The 20,053-nt window shown below is 44.7% G+C and overlaps 1 protein-coding gene across 1 annotated transcript in view; it reads right to left on the reverse strand.

The window, feature by feature from the left end:
* The window catches only part of HADH (hydroxyacyl-CoA dehydrogenase), a 50,547-nt gene that overhangs the window by 6,383 nt on the left and 24,111 nt on the right, over positions 1 to 20,053 (reverse strand). The window contains exons 2-6 of the mRNA XM_040476612.1: positions 19,009 to 19,137; positions 13,029 to 13,186; positions 9,151 to 9,277; positions 5,622 to 5,711; positions 1,515 to 1,587 (exon numbers count right to left, since the gene is read on the reverse strand). Coding sequence (XP_040332546.1) covers positions 1,515 to 1,587; positions 5,622 to 5,711; positions 9,151 to 9,277; positions 13,029 to 13,186; positions 19,009 to 19,137 — 577 coding nt within the window. The remainder of the gene's footprint in view (positions 1 to 1,514; positions 1,588 to 5,621; positions 5,712 to 9,150; positions 9,278 to 13,028; positions 13,187 to 19,008; positions 19,138 to 20,053) is intronic.

Genomic DNA, 20,053 nt, shown 5'->3' on the forward strand with positions numbered 1-20,053 from the left:
GCAGTCCAGCCAGCTGCTCAGTGCACTGTGCGGGCACACGGAGACACGGTGGGGGGTGGCAGCTAAGCACCCTGCTCAGTGCACCAGAAGAGGGGGCAGCAGCGTGGGGCACGGGGACATGGTAAGGAGCCTGAGGTGTGTGACACATGGACCCCAGACATGACCCCAGACGTGACCCCAGCTGCTCTGGCTCACAGGCCCCAAGCAGCGCCGTGGGGAATGGGGCAAAGGGGCGAGCAGTGCTGGGCTGCTGTGGGCAGCACCACGGGCAGTCTAAGAACATATTCCCCTGGGGTCGGACCCCTTTCCGGCTTCACCTCACAGGTGGCATGTGATAGAGAGGGTCACAGGGCCCACTGCCAGTGCGAGGTGAGCAAAGACCAGAAAATGCCTCTCAACTTACAATCAGATACAAGGTATATCTGAAAATATATCAAAGTGACAGTATGTTTTGGTGGGGAAAAAAAAACAAAACCCATTAAGAGATAGATTACCCACATGCTACATTCTAAAACATTACATTAAAAAAAAAAAAAAAAAAACCTGCCTTTCAAAGTAGGGTAAAACACTTCACGCATTCTTTGAGGTGTAATTAGGCATATTTGTTGATAGATAAACACAGAAGTGTTGGTTTGATCTTGGAGCAAGTGTGGCAAATGCTTCCATAAAACAGAGAAAAGTTTTAATATTTAAAGCAGATTTTGAGGAAGCAAATGTGCTTTCATCTCTCTGGAAGAGCTGGTGTAAATATTTTGTTTCAAAAATGACATTCTCAAAGAGTGAGCATTTGTGAATGAAGTAACTGAAAACAATTACACTTGCTTTTTATCCAGTCCTATTAAGGCCTATTTGCCTCAGAAGCAGACATGATTGTTACCTCTCCAGAAATGTGGTGGAGAAGCTAGGCAGGAGGCTGAATGCCATTTTATAACCTTGGACTATGTCCTGAGTTTTATATTTCTACAACAGGGGAAATCATTCTTTGTCAATCAGCAAGTATTGAGAAAAGCATTTTAGACCATTCTTAAGGTTTTTTAAAAAAAAATGCATCGCGGCATCATTTACTAAGGATGGGAAGGTTCTTATAAACAGTCGTTGTCACTTACCTCCCACCACCTGTCACACTGTCACAAATTTTAGAACTTTAAGGAACTTTAAAGGTCCCCTAGCCCAGTGATTTTTACAGTATTATTATCATTATAAGCAGGAAACCGTTTCATCAAAAGCAGAGATTTAGGATATAAATCCAGGCTGGCCACACACTTGCTCTGGCTGAGACTGTAAGGGGTGGGGGTCGGTTCCAGGGCCACATCTCAGAGGCTCAGAGGCCTCACAGGGAACCCAGGAGGCCCAGGGAACACTATGACAAAGGTCCTAGGGTCCAGGGTGAGGCTGGTTCACAAAGCTAAAAAACAGAGGCTCCTCCCACACTGTGTGTGGCCCAGCCTTTCCTACAGGGCCTGCTTGAGCACTCCCAGTGAGCAGGTGCCCCCAGCCTGCGTTAGGACAGCTACCTCGTTCATGCAGCCTGATCGCTTCCATGAGGTATGGCACCAGGAGACGGTTCACAATGAACCCAGGAGTGTCCTGTTTTAGGAGAGAAAAATAAAAGACAAGGGAATTTTCACTGAACTTAATCTTTTGTGAAGTCACCAGACTGCCCCTTCTCCCTGTGCATTGTATCACCCACATTTATCAAGCTCTGCATTTTTTTTTTTAATTTTTTTTTTCCAACGTTTATTTATTTTTGGGACAGAGAGAGACAGAGCATGAACGGGGGAGGGGCAGAGAGAGAGGGAGACACAGAATCGGAAACAGGCTCCAGGCTCTGAGCCATCAGCCCAGAGCCTGACGCGGGGCTCGAACTCACAGACCGCGAGATCGTGACCTGGCTGAAGTCGGACACTTAACCGACTGTGACACCCAGGCGCCCCAAGCTCTGCATTTTCAAAATTTGTTTCAAAATACCAGCATAGCCCTATTGCTATCATACATAATAATATATCCAACAATTATAATACTTGAAAAAAATTTCAAACCTAGATGCCCCCACTGCAGGAATAAAGGCAGACAGAGGCAGATAGGTCACTGGAAAAAACACAGCTTTGAAGGCAGGCAGATCTGGGTTCAAGTTTTAGTAGTTCCTGACTTTGTGACATTCTGAAATCAGTTTCATCATTTGTGAAATGGGAGTAATAATTTCCACAAGTTGTGAAGATAAATCAGAAAACACTAGCATGCTGTACACATGGCTCTATACTCAAATGGGAGGGAGCCCTTTACTCCTCTCCTCTCCCACATCCCTTGCAGGAATTTAGAGAAGGTGTGCTCCCATCTTGAACAACCCTCACAGGAGCGCTGCTTCCCGGGATCCCTGGAGCCATTCTTGGGCTACTCAGGATTTTCTCGTGCACCAGTGCATGGAACATGGCAGCTGAGCCGGGGACAGGTGCTGGGACAGACAAGCAGATGCCCTGACACCCGCTGGCCTTTCATGGCCCCTGTATCCAGGATGACCCTCTTGCACTGCACACCTCTTTCATCCACTTGCTCCGCATTCACATTAATCATCTCTCCTGGAGGCCTACTGTGGGATTTGATTCCACCTACTGATCTCTTTGGGGAACTGTGGGGCAGGTTGGGGTGGTAATTTTTTCGGTGGTATTTATGTAAAGCTGATTTCCACTAAGTAAATGGTGTAATTTTTTTTTTTAATATATGAAATTTATTGTCAAATTGGTTTCCATACAGCACCCAGTGCTCATCCCAAAAGGTGCCCTCCTCAATACCCATCCCCCACCCTCCCCTCCCTCCCACCCCCCATCAACCCTCAGTTTGTTCTTAGTTTTTAGGAGTCTCTTATGCTTTGGCTCTCTCCCACTCTAACTTTTTTTTTTTTTTTCCTTCCCCTCCCAGTAAATGGTGTCATTTTAACAAAAGGCTGTGATGTTCCTGCAGACAGAAATCCTCACTCTAGCCCTGGGCCTTGGGTACCATTTCTAGCACACACTAGGTACTCCATAAAGGTCTGAATGAAAGATGGCCTGCCTCCTGCATTACTCTTACAGCTAACCTGACTGTGTGCTGTGTAAGCCAGGCAATAAAGCCACAGGATTTGTACCTCCTTTTACTCTCTACTACCCCAGTCCCCACTGGAACAAAGAAATGAACAAACAGCTTTATCAGTGTATCCACAGTTATATTAATGAAATGATGCTGACTTTATAACTAGGGCGAAAGTGCTTTTCAACTTCAAAAAGTTTATCGTGAAAACTGAAGCCATGGTATATGAAGCACACATATACAAAGTTAGAAGTCGGAAGTACTCTGGGGAAAACATCTACTCCAATTATAATACATGGAGCTTTATACAAAGTTAATATCCACATAATGGGTGCACAGAGCTCAATAACCAAAAAGTGCTAAAATTCACAAAATATTCACACTTAGTAGTAACCAAAGAAGTACTCATTAGAATACAATAGCATTTTGCAAATAAGATTATCGGCAAGGGTTTTTTTTTTCCCCATAATACTGATATTCAATGCTGGTGATGATTCAGACACATACACTCTCACAGTATTGTTAGGTCAACTAGAATGTAAAGAGACACAGTCCCTTAATAAAGTAATTTAATTTTATGTAATTGTATACCTTAGACTTCTCATGCTCATTTATAAATGTACTTTGTTTACTTGCTATGTGCCAGTACTTTAAAAATATTAATCTATTTATTCCTGATAATAACCCTGTGAGACAAGCACTGTTACTACCTTTACAGGGGGAGAGGACACTGAGGCAGAGCTAGGTTAAGGAACTTGCCGGAGGGTATACAGCTAACAAGTGCCAGAGCCAGGATCTGAACCTAGTCGTGCTGGCTCCAGAGTCCACGGCCTGAACCTTTTTACACCATACTCTCCTCACAAAGTTTCACTACAAAGAAAGACACACTTCCAGGTGCATCAATGTCATTCTGCTACTCTGGGTGTTGGTCTACTGCAGTCCCGCAGGCCACACCCAGCCCACAGCCTGCTTCCGTACAGTCTCACTGCAGCACTGGCCCTCACACCCACTTGTACTCTCTGCTTACGCCCCCCTTCCAACAACAGAGCCAGGTAGTTACAACAGAGACTGTATATTGACCATCTGGCCCTCTACAGAGAAGTCTGCTGACCCTTGTTCTTTGTGGCTGCCTTATATTGTCTGGATGCTTCACTGAGAGCCTGAAAAACTGACCAGAAAGCTTTCAGGTATCACCTGGGGAAAGAGCTCTGAAATGACATAAGAGGGGCAATTTTATTCCTACCTCCGCACCTGCTGTGGCCACTCCAATGGAAGAATGGATCATCACTCTCCACAAATTAATGATTATGCTGCTAAAGATAATCACTGGCTGTCCCTGAACTTCCACTTTCTTATCCAGCTTTTGACTTGCTACATATCAATGTTCTCACACCGTTACTACTTTCTGCCACTAACAAAGCATAAACCAGTAAGAAAGTGCAACTGTAACATCTGATGATTGCTGTGATTTTTTAAAAAATCCACACAATTTAAAACAAAACAAAACAAAGAATGAGTGTTTAAAAACAAGATTCTGTAATAACAGTCCTGGATTAGGGGGACTACACATGAGTCTGCTCTCTCAGGCAATGGGGTCCACATCGACAGATGGCTTATTCAGATGATTCATGAACGATAGGAGTTTTCATAGGTTACTACAATTCTGTGACTTCAAACTGGAGAATATTTTAGAAAGGAAAAGCATACTGTAAGAAGAACCACAATGATAGAAAACTTTCAGGTCAGAAAAGTAGACGCATGCTTGTAAAAATCTGTAATGGTATGACACAGCCGCCAATCTAGAAAAACTGTCAAGCCACACAGAAGAGTAGCCCTAAGTTCTGGGAGGACTGAAGAGGAAAGGCAGCAAATGGAGACTGAAGGAAATCAAAACAAAGTAGGTGACAGCAGCTGGGGTAATTTCACATATAATAACTGAATATCTCAAGAAGGGAAAAAAGCCCAGAGGCATGCTTCCCACTCAGCCATGCTTTTTAATGAAAAACAAGACACGAGACAAAACCACAACACCGCATCCCTACATCCCTGAGAAACAGCTTCGTTCACACTACCTAGGGGAGTGGGCTCTTCCTCTTTCATCACATTCCTAACCACCTGTCGTGGTCTTTCACCAAGTGAAGCGCTGGTTTTCAGTTCAGGATGCAGGATGCATGTGGCTACCTGGCTGTGCCTCAAACACAGGCTCCTGGGCTCCCCTGAGCCCGCAGGGGCTAAAGCCAATAGGGTAACAGAAACCATTTATGGAAACACAACAACTCGTCAACAAAGGCCAAGACCCAGAGAGAAGTTTTCTATTCAGCTGAAGCTCTGGCTCCATTCAGACCTCAAACTATCTACCTCTTGGCCTTGGGCAAGGCTTAGGAGTCTGGCTCCGCTGCTGGCAAACTAGAAAAGAGCCCCAGCTTGCTCTCTGCAGCCCACAGACAGACCTGTCGTTAAGAGTTCCCCAGCTTTCACATCTTTCTACAGAAGAATTCCACCCCAATAAGTCAGTTCTGAGGAAAACCATCCCCCTTCCCAAGGTACCTATACCCTACCTTACAAGAAACAGGATGCTTTCCCAGGGCTTTGCTGAAGTCTATCAGAGACTCAACTGTCTTCTGGCTGGTCATTGGTGTCTTTATGACCTAGAAATGCAAAGCAGAGAATTATGACCAGAAAGTTAGCAAACAACTGCAGTAGAACGACTCAGGGAGACATTGATGTTAAATGTCTACACACAAGGTGGCAAAGTAATTTGAGTTACAGAACAGAAGGATCTCAAGTCAGAAACAAAGAGTTTAGCAAAATGTTCACCTTAAGACAGTGAAGTGCCACACAGAATGTACAAAATCAAGGCTTAAAATATATATGTGTAGGGGCGCCCACGTGGCTCAATTAAGCATCCAACTTCAGCTCAGGTCATGATCTCGTAGTTCATGAGTTCGAACCCCACATTGGGCTCCCTGCTGACTGTGCAGAGCCTGCTTTGGATCCTCTGTCTCCCTCTCTCTCTGCCCACCCCCCTGTCAAAAATAAAAATAAAACATTAAAAAAAAATTTTTTTTTTAAACAAAAATATAAATGTGTATGTGTGTAGGAGAGTTTTACAGACTTTGTCCCTGTGAAAGACCTGGGTTCGAATCCCCATCACACCATACTGGCTCTGTGACCCTGGGCAAATTTCTTTTTTTTTCCAACGTTTATTTATTTTTGGGACAGAGAGAGACAGAGCATGAACGGGGGAGGGGCAGAGAGAGAGGGAGACACAGAATCGGAAACAGGCTCCAGGCTCTGAGCCATCAGCCTGGGCAAATTTCTTGAAAGGACACTGAATTCACTCTATGAGCTAAAGGAGTTGAGGTCAGGCGACAATGGAATTAGATTAGGAGGAAAAGCATTAAGTGCAGCTCCTAGGAGGTATAAAGTGCTCAGTAAATGCTGGCTTTTGTTACTCTTTTAATTGCTACTGTCGGTTACTCCAGGGAGGTAGGCAGAAGTCTCCGGAATATGAGAACTGCCCTTAAAGTACTCTGCCTGGAGTACCACTTTCTCTTAGTCTGGATGAGGAGGGTGTGCCCCTGCCCCAGGAGAGCACAGTCACAGGTCTCTCTGACTCTAAGATGAGCATCCCCCCCACCAGCAGTCCACCCTCTCCCACAGGCACCCCAAAGCCCACCGGCTTCTTTCGCATCAGAACAGGCTCATCCCACAGAGGGAAGTCTTCATTTCCAGCAAACAGGGGCCCAAAGCTGGGCCTGCCTCCTGATAGGCCCTGGGCCCATGAGGTGCCGTGCCAGGGGTACGACCACCACCCCACTCACAGTGGCCTGGCCCTCCAGGAGGTGGCACCAAGCACCATGCCGGGCAGTCAACCCCCAGGACACATTTAGAGAATTCACCTGTCAGGAACTAGATTTTGGCAAACAGAGAGAGACCCAGGTTAATTTATTTACATGCCAGTTAAGGAACTTCAACAAGAGTCAAAGCAAACAGGCTTGGCTTCTACATTAGACCCTTTATATGAGGTCAGACAACTCCGTCAGCCCCCGTGCCTCACCTCTCTACTATGCAACGGGGTAATGATACTTGACACATCATCCATCTTGTAAGAGGGCTGTGTGGCTTAATGAGCTAGTATCTGTGCAGGATGAAAGGTGTTCCACAAATGAAGAGAATCATCATCGTCCACGTTTAATGTGATCACAGCTTGGGGTGTGGTGGTATGTTAGGACACTAAGGGAAGTAAAGGAGTAGCACAGAAAAAAGCACTACGAAGATGGGGAGGAGGGATGGGATGAGATGGGCCAGAGGTCTGCTCTGCAAACACCATAAATCAAACAGCACCAAGAGTTATTCAAAAGGAAGTGTGAAAAGGTCTCCAACAGAACCCCACAGATTGAACTAGGACAAAGGTTGCTAATTATAGAGTTTCAAACATAATTTGTCGGTTTAAAAGGAGGATGCATATTTAACCACCCATTCAACAAACAGCAATGTGCTATAGATATTCTGCTTATAGTTCCAATATAGACTGGAAAAAATATATACACACATATATGAGTCCGGTCCCAAGTAACGAAGAGCTGCTCAACTCAGGATATGATTCATTTTCATGCTCACCATCAGCAACACATATGCAAACACCCAAGAATAAAAAAATGAATAAAGAGCACTTTTAGAAAACATTTTCTAGAAAATGGTAACATTTGCTAAGCATTGGCTGTTAACAACCAACGTGCTACATTTCCAAATACATAGATGGACATTATTAAATGCAGTTGAAAACAGCATTATTACTGTTTGAAGTAAATCTATAAAATGTGTCTTTATCTCCAAAACACATGTACTGATACAGTAACTAAAGACAGTAATTAGATCCTAAGCACTGAAATGTTGAAAATCCATTCTGTCTCTTTGCTCTTTTCTGCATAAGGATAAACGAAGTTTCTTTCATTCCCCCCTCCCCTCCAATCCTTAACTTCTTCAAAAACAGCCAAAGTGGGAGTACACTGGAAGAAGCTGAGAAGCAACGTTAGCGGAACGGATAAATTCCTATTGCAGATGGGTCAAGAGCTGTCTAACCACAAGGAAATCTATAGTCATCACTCAACTAGAGGCAAAAGCTTATGAGGGGTGGGGGTGGGGGCATGCAGGATGAAGGAGGGAAAGCACTGGGAGGAGAAAGCAGACCCTGAGACTCTCCCAGGGAGCCCCGGAAACCTCCCCCCACCCAGGTCTGCCTGGCTCCACATCCCCCACACTTCTCACGGACAATAACTCTTCAGCCTCAGAACAAATGCTTAATAGCGCTGCTCCTCAGACCCTGTAATTAGCCCCCTGTAAAAGGCAAGCTGCCACATTTCAGGTGCAAAGTGTCTATTGTGACTTGTCTCCAGGTACCCAAGTCTCCAGGCAAACAAGCAGAAGCAGCCCAAACAGGATCACTGAGGGCCCACTCCCCTCCATCTCAAGGGTCTGTGGTCAGGAGGTTCAGGCTACCGGGGAGCTGCTTTAATAGCTGTGACCAAAACACATGGGAGGTGTGCCTCATCTGAGGACAATACCAAGGCCCTGTTACCTGGGCCAGAATTCACCTCAGGAATGGTGGACAAGGTGGTACAGCAGCTCCTGTGTAAAACCAGGCTAATCAAATTCCATTTACAGCCTGGAGCAAACTGACCCCACTGAGACAGTATAAACGCATGTGGCTCTGCTCTCTGTGGTCTCATCAAGCCAGTGGTCTTTGGTGCTGTCTTCCCAGCCAGATGCCTCTCTCTGCACTACCCATCAAATACGGCGCAAGTAAGTACATGACACAAAGCTAGCAGCCCTTCTGGCCATCACTGGTCAGAACACCGGGCTGCAAAGGAACAAAGCACAACAGCCTTCCTAGATATTAGGTGCTCTTTCCTCTTCTGGCTCTGGAAGGACAGACTGCGGCCAGAGAAACTCAAGCACAAAGACCATCTTCCGCCCCTCCGTTCATATCCACCCAGAGCAATCCCCGGTAGCAGCCAGGGTATGGGGCAGAGAGCAGGGCTGGGAGAGCCGGCAGAGCCAGCAGACATGCGTGAGCCCACTGACCTCCACAAGCTTCATCATGGGCACTGGGTTGAAGAAATGGAGCCCGGCGAATTGGTCCTGTCTTGTGGTGGCATTGGCTATGTCTGTGATGTGCAGAGAGGAAGTGTTGCTGGCAAAGATTGTGTGTCTGTGGAGAGAAAGATGGCGGAGTGTCGGAATGAGTCCCATCTCTGGAAACAAAGAGGACTGCCCTGGGTGCGACTGCACAAGGCGACTGCCTGCTGCCCCGATCTATCGTCCTGATCCCTGGAGGAAGTCAGGGAGAAGAGATCTTTATCCAGGAAGCTGAAATCAAGTGACCAGTTTCATTCAAGTTCTGAAATTTTAAATTAGGTAATTTAAAAGCTACCTGTTCCAAAGGTATATCTAGTCTTTACCAATCTTTCATTAATTTTAGGGAGAAACATTTCTCTACTTTCACTAGTTAATTTTCATGATACGTAGGAAAAAAGGAGGCTACTACTTAACCTCAGTCACAAAATGAAACCTAAATGAGCACAGACTAATGAAAGAAAGGATGCATCACAGACTCTCAAAATAAACAAAAAAATTGTAAAGAAACACCTGAATCCTCAATGAGAAACATCAGATGAAACAGATGAGAAACATTAACTAAGATCTTTTCCCCTCAAGTTAAAAGTTTTAATTTTCCACTTAAAGGGAATTAAAATGCAAACAGAAGAAAACCAACATGGTCCAAAAAATGTTTTAAAGTTACATGGGTAGGTCTGGAGAAGGAAGGAGACATGTACATTGTAAACATAGTTCTAAGTATTGTGCTTATAAAATCTCCTCAAACAGCAGTACCATCTTTTTTGTGTGTTGTATAATATTAATTTTTAATAATCCATATTTATTTAAACCAAATTCAGTTTTTAAAGACCACAGTAAAGTGGGGTGCCAAAGGTATTACAGGCAAATCTTCAAAGACTTCTAGGCTTTCCTACAGCACCACCTTGTGGGTAAACATACATAGAACCGCCTAATACTATTTAGAACCATAATGGCCTGGTCAGTGCATGAAGGAGAGGGGTCCCTTACTGACCAGACTGGGGTGGGGGTGGGGGGGGGGGTGGGCAGTGTAGCCTACCCAAAAGGCAAAACTAAATCTGCTTGAAATCAGAGGTGAATGGGAGAGGAGGGGACAGGAGAAGAAACATGAGTGTGGCTGCACTGCAGCACTGTTAGGCTGCACACCAGGAACCACAGCAGCAGGGCCACCGCAATCCAAGGCTGTGCTAACAGGGACTGTTATCCTCATAATGCGGAACCTGTTTATAGCACGACTTGAAGGGCAACTTGTCTGCAAAAGGGAAATGAAGGCATACTGGAGGGCACATTTCATTAAAGGAGCCCAGTCCCGAGTGTCTCCCATCCAAGGCTCTCCCAGCATGTATTTGACCAGAAGGGGAAGACACCTCTTCCTCACACACCTCTCCCAGTAGGGCTGGGCCAGCTCTGCTCCTATCAGCTCTCACACTGCCCTCCTTCCACACAAATACTGTGTGTGGACAGATTAAACATACAGGGTTGCCTTATCTTCCACAAAAAAGTACACCCTCACCATTTTCCCTGAAACACTTGACTCTTGGACAGTCTTTGGTTTTTCCCTAACACTCAGGTACCCAAAAAACTACTTTTCTCTTAAATGTACTTAACAGAAAATCAGTAGCAAACATGATGATCATTAGCAACGCCTCCAAGCCTTAGTACAGAGAATGCAAGAGGGGGTGGGGGGCGCTGAGGTGGACTGGAGAGTTCATACTTTGTTGGAAGTGGAAAGACAGGACTCAGCTGGGACCGACCGTGGGCTCTGGCCAAACTTTTCATCGGTACTTTTTGTACTGCAGTTAGGGAAGTGATGTTCTTTTCCAGGGTGCATCAGGGCTTCCACCTGGAACTCTGATGCTAGAACATATTCTAAACTCCTGCTACAGGATTAACTAAAACTTAACAGGAAAGTATATCTCAATCAAGCTGCCTAAAAAAACAAAAACAAAACTTAGGAGGTATTCAATAAAGGTGGTCTAAAATGAAAACAAGAGTGTAGAGAAGGACAGCTGGTGTCCAGAAGTAGAGTCACATCCATGGCGTGCCTACTCTGGTGTGCCCTGTCGCATGCCACATCTGTTTTACATCAACCTAAGTGAGAGAGCCTAGTACAGTGCCTGACACACAGCGGGCACTCAGGAAATGTGAGTCCAATTGATTAGTATCCTCAACAACCCTGTGCAATAGGTACCATGACCCCTATTTTGCAGATTACTAGGGAAACTAGTCTTAAGAGGGTTAGAACTGGGAAGGTCTTGGAAACTATTTACCCCTAACCCCCCATTCCAATTACAGATGATAAAAACTGAGGGCCAGAAAGACTTCATGACCGTCCAAGGTCAGAGAGGAAAGTGGGGGGGAGGGGGGGAGAGACACGGCCCCAGGCCACCTACCTTTCCCCTAACAGTCCTTCCATTACTCACACTGACATGAGAGGGCAGACAGACCCGTCACTGTCACGAAAGAATGACCATCATTTAAATAAAGGCCGAACTTCTAGACTACACCTTTCCTGGGGTGGGAGGTGGTTTATTACCTTAGAGGGCTCCCTGCTCACTTGGGAGCCAATACCTGGACCAAAGAATTTTCTGTTTTTGCAGACCCTAAATGTCAATGTGAAGAGAAAGAGCACACTGATCAGCAGAGTGATACAAAGGTGACAGAAAGACAGGTGTCTCCTCTTTGTCAAAAGCAGGGCTTCTCCGGATACCAGCTAAGAGGTATCACAGAGGGCTATGAGGGCTAAGAGGGCTCACGTTCCAGCAGGCTGGGATGCCAGCGTTTCTCTGTAACTGCTGCTCGCTGGCAGCCTAAGAATTGCTTTTGTCATATAATCTTATTCTGACTTTCAGTTCTAACCAGGAAAGGTGAAGTGTGGCTAAGCAAGCCCCAAGGAGAGTGTGAATAAATCAGCCAGGTGTCACAACTGCCAAAAGCCAAAAGTCAAATACAACTGAAGGTCCCAAATTCTGAGAACGAGAGCTGCACACGCGCAAAAGCTTGCTGACACTCGTTCAGACCGCCAGTTCTGAGCCCCAGGCGCCCGTATGCCTCACCTACGTGGGGCTGACTCGCCTCTCCCACCCTTTGCCAGGAAGTCTGGGAAGAACTCAATGCTCCCGTAATGCTCCCAAGTGTTTTGACTTAATCCAGATAAAGCTCAAAACAGGAGAGCCCAGGGAACTTTGTGTAGACAGAGAGGCATTCCCTTCAACTACACCATTCTGGGGCACCTCGGTGGCTCAGTTGGTTAAGCGTCCGACTTCGGCTCAGGTCATGATCTCGCAGTTTGTGGGTTTGAGCCCCACGTCGGGCTCTGTGCTGCCAGCTCAGAGCCTGGAGCCTGCTTCTGATTCTGTGTCTCCCTATCTCTCTGCTCCTCCCCTGTTCATGTTGTATCCCTCAAACATAAACATTAAAAAAAAAAAAAAAAACACTACACCATTCTGAAGGTTGTCCTCAAAAAAAGTAATTTTGTCATGAAACTACTGTGAGTTTCCTCAGCAGACATCTGAGGACATGCCCAAGCTCTTTGTCCTCTGGCCTGGGAGGGCCCAGGCAGAGGACTGTCTCTGAATGGACCCTCCACTTTCCTGTGGGAAATTCCACCCTCATTTTGGGACAAGGATCAGACGGAGGCAGCTCAAGCCTTGGGAAGCAGACAGGGAGGATGGAGAACAGGGGAAACAGGGTCAGGTCTTCTAGAAACAGCTATGTGATATTAAAAAGAGAAGTGGGCTTGGTGTCAAAAGACTCCCTCCTGGGAGAAAAGCCCAAGCCAGGGAAGGGAGCCCTTAAACCAACAAGAATGCCCAAGGGTCACATACTCAGAGGCAAACTTGTCCAGCCTCTTGAAGAGCTCGTTCTTCACCTTCAGGTTTTCCACGATGGCCTCCACCACCAGGTCTGTGCTGTGGACCACAGATGCTGCATCCGTGCTGGTTGATATGCTGTTCAGGGTCTTCTCCACAAATTCATCACCCGCCTGACACAGTGGAAGAAAGGAGAAGAGAGTATTCACCAGACTCACCAGAAAATGCTGTGATTTGCTGAGGCAGGAGAGAGGAGGGTGAGGACAGGCAAACAGGCCCCAGAGGCAACTGGAGTGTGTCCTAAATTCTAAGAAATAAAACTCCCTACTTTTCCGTTTAGGGACGATGGCATCTCAGTATGCTTCTAGACACCAGGGCAACAGTCAGCCTGGGAACGTCCCAACTGCTGGTCAGCTATCACTGTCATGTACAGGTCATAATCCTTCACTCTTTGTCAGCTCTGCTCCAGTTACTAAATGGTCCACCTGCAGCACCTGCATCGGCCTGCTCTCTACCTGTTCAGTGAGTGAGCAGACTGCCATGCACTGTTCCAGGAACAGGCTTCCAGGGAGCCTGGAAAGGAGTAACAGCTTAGCTCAGCAACATTCATTAGTCTGAGAGGTGATGCTGACTATTCTTTTTTTTTTTTTTCCCCCACCATGAAGAGAGAAAGGCACAGGTGAAAGAGGGGCAGAGAGACAGAATATCCCAGGAGGGGCAGAGAGAGAGAGACAAAGACAGAGACAGAGACAGAGACGGGGAGAGAGAGAGAGAAAGAGAGACAGAGAGAAGTCGGGCTCGTGATCACCCAATGCAGGGGTCAACTCACGAACCGTGAGATCATGACTTGAGCCGAAGTCAGATGCTTAACCGACTGAGCCACCCAGGTGCCCCTGACTATTCATCTCTAAGAGAAGGCAAACAGGGCGCCTGGGTGGCTCTGTCGATTAAGTATCTGACTTTGGCTCAGGTCATGATCTCACGGTTTGTGAGTTCAAGCTCCCCCCATCAGGCTCTGTGCTGACAGCTCGGAGCCTGGAGCCTGCTTCAGATTCTGTGTCTCCCTCTCTGTCCCTCTCCTGCTGGCACTCTGTGTGCATCTCTCTCAAAATTAAACATTAAAAAAAATTTTTTTTTAAAAGAAGGCAGAGAAGAGCTGAGTGAGGGCAAGAGAGGGTAAGAAAGCCAAACTTAGCAATCCTTCTTCAAGTAATAATTGCCCATCACAAACCAGCAACTGGTGTTGCAAAAACATGCCAGACACAGCCTCCGCTTGCGGAAAGCTTGCAGTCCCACCTTTGTCTCATCTGTGACTCCAGATTTCCACAGACATACGTCAGGGAAGACAGCACCTCTAAATATATTCAGTAATTAGTATCAGCCTCTCTCCACTCCCCAAGAGCAGAACAAAACATAGACTCCTAGGCCCATCTCCAGAGATTCAGATTCAATAGGTCTGAGGTGGTACCTGGAAAACTGTTTTTTAGAAAAAGATGCCCCAGGGATTGTGATATAGCTAGTAGACTAGCCAGCACTTGAGACCTCTGGCCCACATAAAGCTTGGATTGTGATAGATGATGTGATTTCAATCAAATTGCTAGGTCTGTGAGAGGACAAAAAAATGAGAAAATGAATAAAACATAGTACCTGCTTTCTAGAGGCTCATAATCTAGACAGAAGTCATGTGTAGGCACAGGAGTTAAAGAATCTACGAAAGTATTGTGGGTAAAGTTGGGTGTGGGCATATCCTTTATAGGATGGATGGATTTCTACTGGTGGAGATGGGGGACAAAGAAAAGACCATATGAATGAGTGAGCTCTGGGAGCTTTTTATTTGGAAACTATCAAATGTAAAAATGTTGAAAGACTAGTGTAATAGTAGCAACTGTAATGTAGATCAACCTAGATTTAATAATTGTTAAAATTTTGCCACATTTGCTCATTTGTTTTATCTTTCTTTACACACCCTTGTTTTCTTGCTAAATCTTTAGAAAGTAAATTGCTAACATCATGTCACTTCACCAGAATAAGTACACATGCATCTTCCAAAAATAAGAACATTTGTTTACATAGCATAGTCTCATTGAAATAGCCGGAAAATAGTGCATTCTCGAACTTCCCCAGTTGTCTCTCAAGATGTAGTCAAAGTTTACACATTTAATTTGGCTGTTCTATCTCTTAGTTTTAAATGGTCTGCTTATATTGTTTTTCTCTCCCCCATGACATTTTTAAGTGAGAAATTTCCTGAGCTAAATGCAGACTCATGCATACCTGAGAAATAATACAGAGAAATCCTTTGTAAAAAAAAAAAAAAAAAAAAAAAAAAAAAAGGAAGAAGACAACACCTCTAACAAGTGCCATTTTATTTCAGGATGTAATTTGTCCATGGGGCATTGTCAGCCTGGGAACATATTCAGCAACGTGGTCATAATCAGCAAAGCCATCCAAAACCATCATGGAACAAAACAACTATCAGAGCTCTTCCACAGAAATATAATGTGAGATAAAAAGTGATTTTAAATTTTCTATTGGCTGCATTTTAAAAACTGAACAGGTAAAATTAGTTTTATCTAACCCAATCCATCTAAGATACTATCATTTGAACATGTAATCAATATAAAAAGCAATGAGATGTTTGGGGCGCCTGGGTGGCTCAGTTGGTTAAGTGTCTGACTCTTGATTTAGGCTCAGGTCATGATCTCATGGTTCATGAGTTTGAGCCCCGCATCAAGCCATCACCTGATGGCTCCACATCGGGCTCTATGCTGCTGGTGCAGAGCTTGCTTGAGATTCTCTCTGTCTGCCTCTCTCTCTGCCCCTCCCCTGCTCTCTCTCAAAATACATAAACTTAAAAAACAAAAAAAAAAAAGCAGTGTGACATTTTACATTCGTCCTTCCTATTAAGTCTTTGAAATCTGTTGTCTGTCTTCACATGCAGCATGTGACTCGACTTGGACCAGCCCCATGTTGAGCTCTCCACAGCCGCCTGTAGCAAGTGGCTGATGTGCTGGTCTGTGCAGAACAAAGTGCATGCAGTGTGTCAAGGAGGCAAGCTGAAGCTGACTCGTCCCTCCTCCAAGCACATCCCAGGCACAGATGAGAAACACCGACACCAGACTCCCAAGGAGTCACTCATCTGGAGCTGTGCATCTGGAGCACACCACCCACTTTTTTTTTTTTTTTTTTTAATCCTTCAAGCAGGGCCCAGAGCCTCTGCTCAAAGGAGACAAGCAGCAGATGTGTACAGAATAAACAAATGAAAAATGCAGATGACCTGGGTTCAGACTCACTCTGTCCTTGACTCCAACTTCCAGGGCTCTTAGCAACACCCCCCTGCCCCTGGCCCCATCTGGACCCTCATCACCCTCATCACAATATGCCCTATCCCAGGTCCCCCTATCATTAAGAATATGGGGGACAGGGGTGCCTGGGTGGCTCAGTCAGTTAAGCATCTGACTCGGTTTCAGCTCCAGTCATGATCTCACGGTTAGTGAGTTCCAGCCCCTCACTGGGCTCCACACTGACAGCGCAGAGTCTGCTTTGGATTCTCTCTCTCCCTCTCTCTCTGCCCCTCCCCTGCTCACTCTCTCTCTCTCTCAAAATAGATAAATAAACTTAAAAAAAAAAAAGAATTTGGGGGACAGATGCCAGTTGTTAATCTGCCTGTGATACTTATTGCTTGGATTTCTTCAGGGAGAAAGTAAAAATTATCTCCACTCCTGCCCCTCTGATTTTTAAAAGGTGACTACATATTAAGAAAATGCAAAGCGGGGCATCTGGGTATCTGAGTCAGTTAAGCATCTGACTCTGATCTCGGCTCAGGTCATAGTCTTGCGGTTCATGAATTCAAGCCCTGCATTGGGCTCTGTACTGACAGTATGGAGCTTACTTGGGATTCTCTCTTTCTCTCCCTCTGTTCCTCTACTGCTCATGCTCTCTCTCTCTCTCTTTCTCTCAAATACATAAACTTAAAAAAGAAAAAGAAAAAGAAAATGCAAACCAAAACCACAGTGAGATACCACTTCACACCTCCCATGATGGCTATTACGAAAAAAATAAAAAGCAAGTGTTGGCCAGGATGTGGAGAAACTGGAACCTTCATACACTGCTTGTAGGAATGTAAAATGGTTTAGCCACCGTGGAAAACAGTTTGGTGGTTCCTTAAAAAGCCAAACACAGGACTGTCATATGACCCAGATATTCTACTTCTGGTACATATGTGAATGAATTAAAGAAGGACCTGAACAGATAGTATATCAATGTTCACTGCAGCATTATTCATCACAATGGTCCAAAGGTGAGAACAACCCAAGGGTCACTGACAGGAATGGATAAACAATATGTGGTATATAGACATACAATGGAGTATTATTCAAGCATGATAAAGAGTGGAGGTCAGACACATGCTACAACCTGGATGAATCTTGAAGAAAGATGAAATAAATCAAGTCAAAAAAGGACAAAAAGCATATGATTCCACTTACCGGAGGTCCCTAGAACAGGCAAATTCAGAGAGACAGAAAGCAAATTAGTGATCACTGGGAGATGGGAGAGGGAGGGAATGAGGAGTTATTGCTTAATGGGTATAGAGTTTCTCTTTGGAAAGATGAAAGTTTTGTAAAGAGTTGTGATGGCTGCACAATAGTGTGAATGTAATTAAAGTCACCAAATTCTACCCTTAAAAATAGCTAAAATGGCATATTTTTCTATTATAATAATAAAATACAATAAAAAATATAATAATAAAATAATAAAATCTAATAAAAAATAGCTAAAATGGCATATATATTCTTTTATAATAAAGAATTTCAAAAGGTGGGGTGCTGAAGTGGCTCACTTAGTTGAACATCTGACTCTTGATTTCTCCTCAGGTCATGATCTCACAGTTCATGAGTCTGATGTTAGGCTCTGTGCTGGCAGCGTGGACCCTGATCGGGATTTTTCTCTCTCCCTCTCTCTCTGCCCCTTCCCTGCTCATGCTCACTCTCTCTCTCTCAAAATAAATAAACTTTAAAAAAATTTTTTGAGGGGTGCCTGGGTGGCTCAGTTGGTTAAGCGTCTGACTTCGGCTCAGGTCATGATCTCACAGTTTGTGAGTTCGAGCCCCTCGTCGGGCTCTGTGCTGACAGCTCAGAGCCTGGAGCCTGCTTCAGATTCTGTGTCTCCCCTGATCTCTGCCCCTCCCCTGCTCAGGCTCTGTCTCTATCTCTCAGTAATGAATAAACGTTTAAAAAAAAATTTTTTTTTAATAAACAATTTTTTTGAAAAGGCAACCAGACATACACTATGGACACCTGAGGTGACAAACAGAACAAAATCCCTACCTGCACTCTTCTCTGCCTGTGTATGAAAGTGAAATTCCATCCAAGCCCCAAGGGAACCAATCTTAAGCAACTTTAACAAGGTGACAAGCATAAACAAAAATTCACTTGGTGACTTCCACAGTATTTCTAATTAAATGTGAAGGTCCAAAGAAAACGAGTCAGTGAACCAGTTTCCAGCCTTCTAGGGTTCCTCAGGTTCTTGCACCCCCTCTGCTGCTGGGAAGTGAGAACATTCTGTATTTTCCTCTCTGGTAAGACATTATAAAAGGGCATAAGACATTGTTTAAGCAATCAAAATTTTCTATCTGAATACAATGTTTATTATATCATTTTCTTTTAAACTTACAAGTACAAAAATTACCTTCCTGTTTCACTCTCTTCCATCAGTATAACAAAACAGGTGTTCCTTATGCACAAATTCTCAATGGACAGAATGAGTTCACTACCTGCAGAAACCTTCTCCCCCACCTCAAAACCCAACAATATGGTTATCTACTTCTCCTGTTTTGTAATCAGTTCTTACAGTTAGTATGTACAGTGATGATGTTACTTACACTGGTCTAAAGTTATGGGAAAATGAGCTTTACACAACAAATCGAAAAAGAAGCAAAGGCCACCAAATGTGATATGGTCAGAGGAATGGTCTTGAAATCATATAAAACAAAAATTACCTTGGGGTTTTCTGCAAACTTCTTCTTGGCCACTTTCCTAAGGCTTTCCTCAATCCCCTTTCTAGATTTTGCTAGTATGTCCTCTGTCTGGTCCACCAACATTACCGTGTGGCCAGTTGCTGCAGCAACCTAGAGCAAAAAAAAAAGAAAGAAAACATAAAAGAATAAAAATAGTAGAGTTTCATATTCCATACGAACTCTGCCACCATTCCATTCAAAATACCAAGTGAACGTAATAATAAGCCAGTATCAACTAAACACATACCTCTTGCCAGGCACTGCTCTAAAGCCTTTATGTGGATGGACAAATTCTCAAAACCGCCTTATAAGAAGTATGTGCACTGTCACACAACAGGTAGGCAGCAGAGCTGGGATCTGAATCAAGGCTCTGAAGGCCACACTCTAATCACTTCCCTGAACAGTACTGTCCAACAGGGAGCCACTAGCCACATATGGTATTTAACTGAAATGGACTAAAGTTCAAAATTCAGTTCCTTAGTTGCACTAGCCGTATTCCATGTGCTCAAGAGCCCACTCACAGAGCGCTTACTCCCCATCCACCATCTTTTTTCCTTAAAATTGGAGCATATCCTGTGTAGCTTGACCACTTAGCTCATCTCTTCTGCGTCCTTAGCTCAGTAACAGGAAGACTTGAATAACTGTAGCAAAAAGTTTCCAAGGGCTATTTAGTGACATGGTTCCCATGAAAGTAGGTCTTTGGTGGTCAGCCAACTTAGGAGGGCAATTTCCCTCCCTGCCCCCTCCCACCGTGGCTAAGTCCCGAGGGGCACACTTAGTGAAGCTGCTCAAAGTTCACCTGGAGCCAGGTTCGTTCAGCTATATTCAGTGACGAGTCAATCCCAATTCCATCATAATTTGCCAACAGCTTTGGCAAGGACTGTGGAGTAGGTAGTGTGGCTAAAAATAGGTCATTGGGTCACATTACAGGTAGGCATTGTACTCAGTTCAAGCCATAAGTAAGAGGACCATGGCCTATAAGACAAATATAAATGATACAGGACACCAGCACAACTGACATGCCCCT

Source organism: Herpailurus yagouaroundi, unplaced genomic scaffold, assembly GCF_014898765.1.
Source record: "Herpailurus yagouaroundi ecotype Mexico unplaced genomic scaffold, PumYag 28, whole genome shotgun sequence".
Taxonomy (NCBI): domain Eukaryota; kingdom Metazoa; phylum Chordata; class Mammalia; order Carnivora; family Felidae; genus Herpailurus; species Herpailurus yagouaroundi.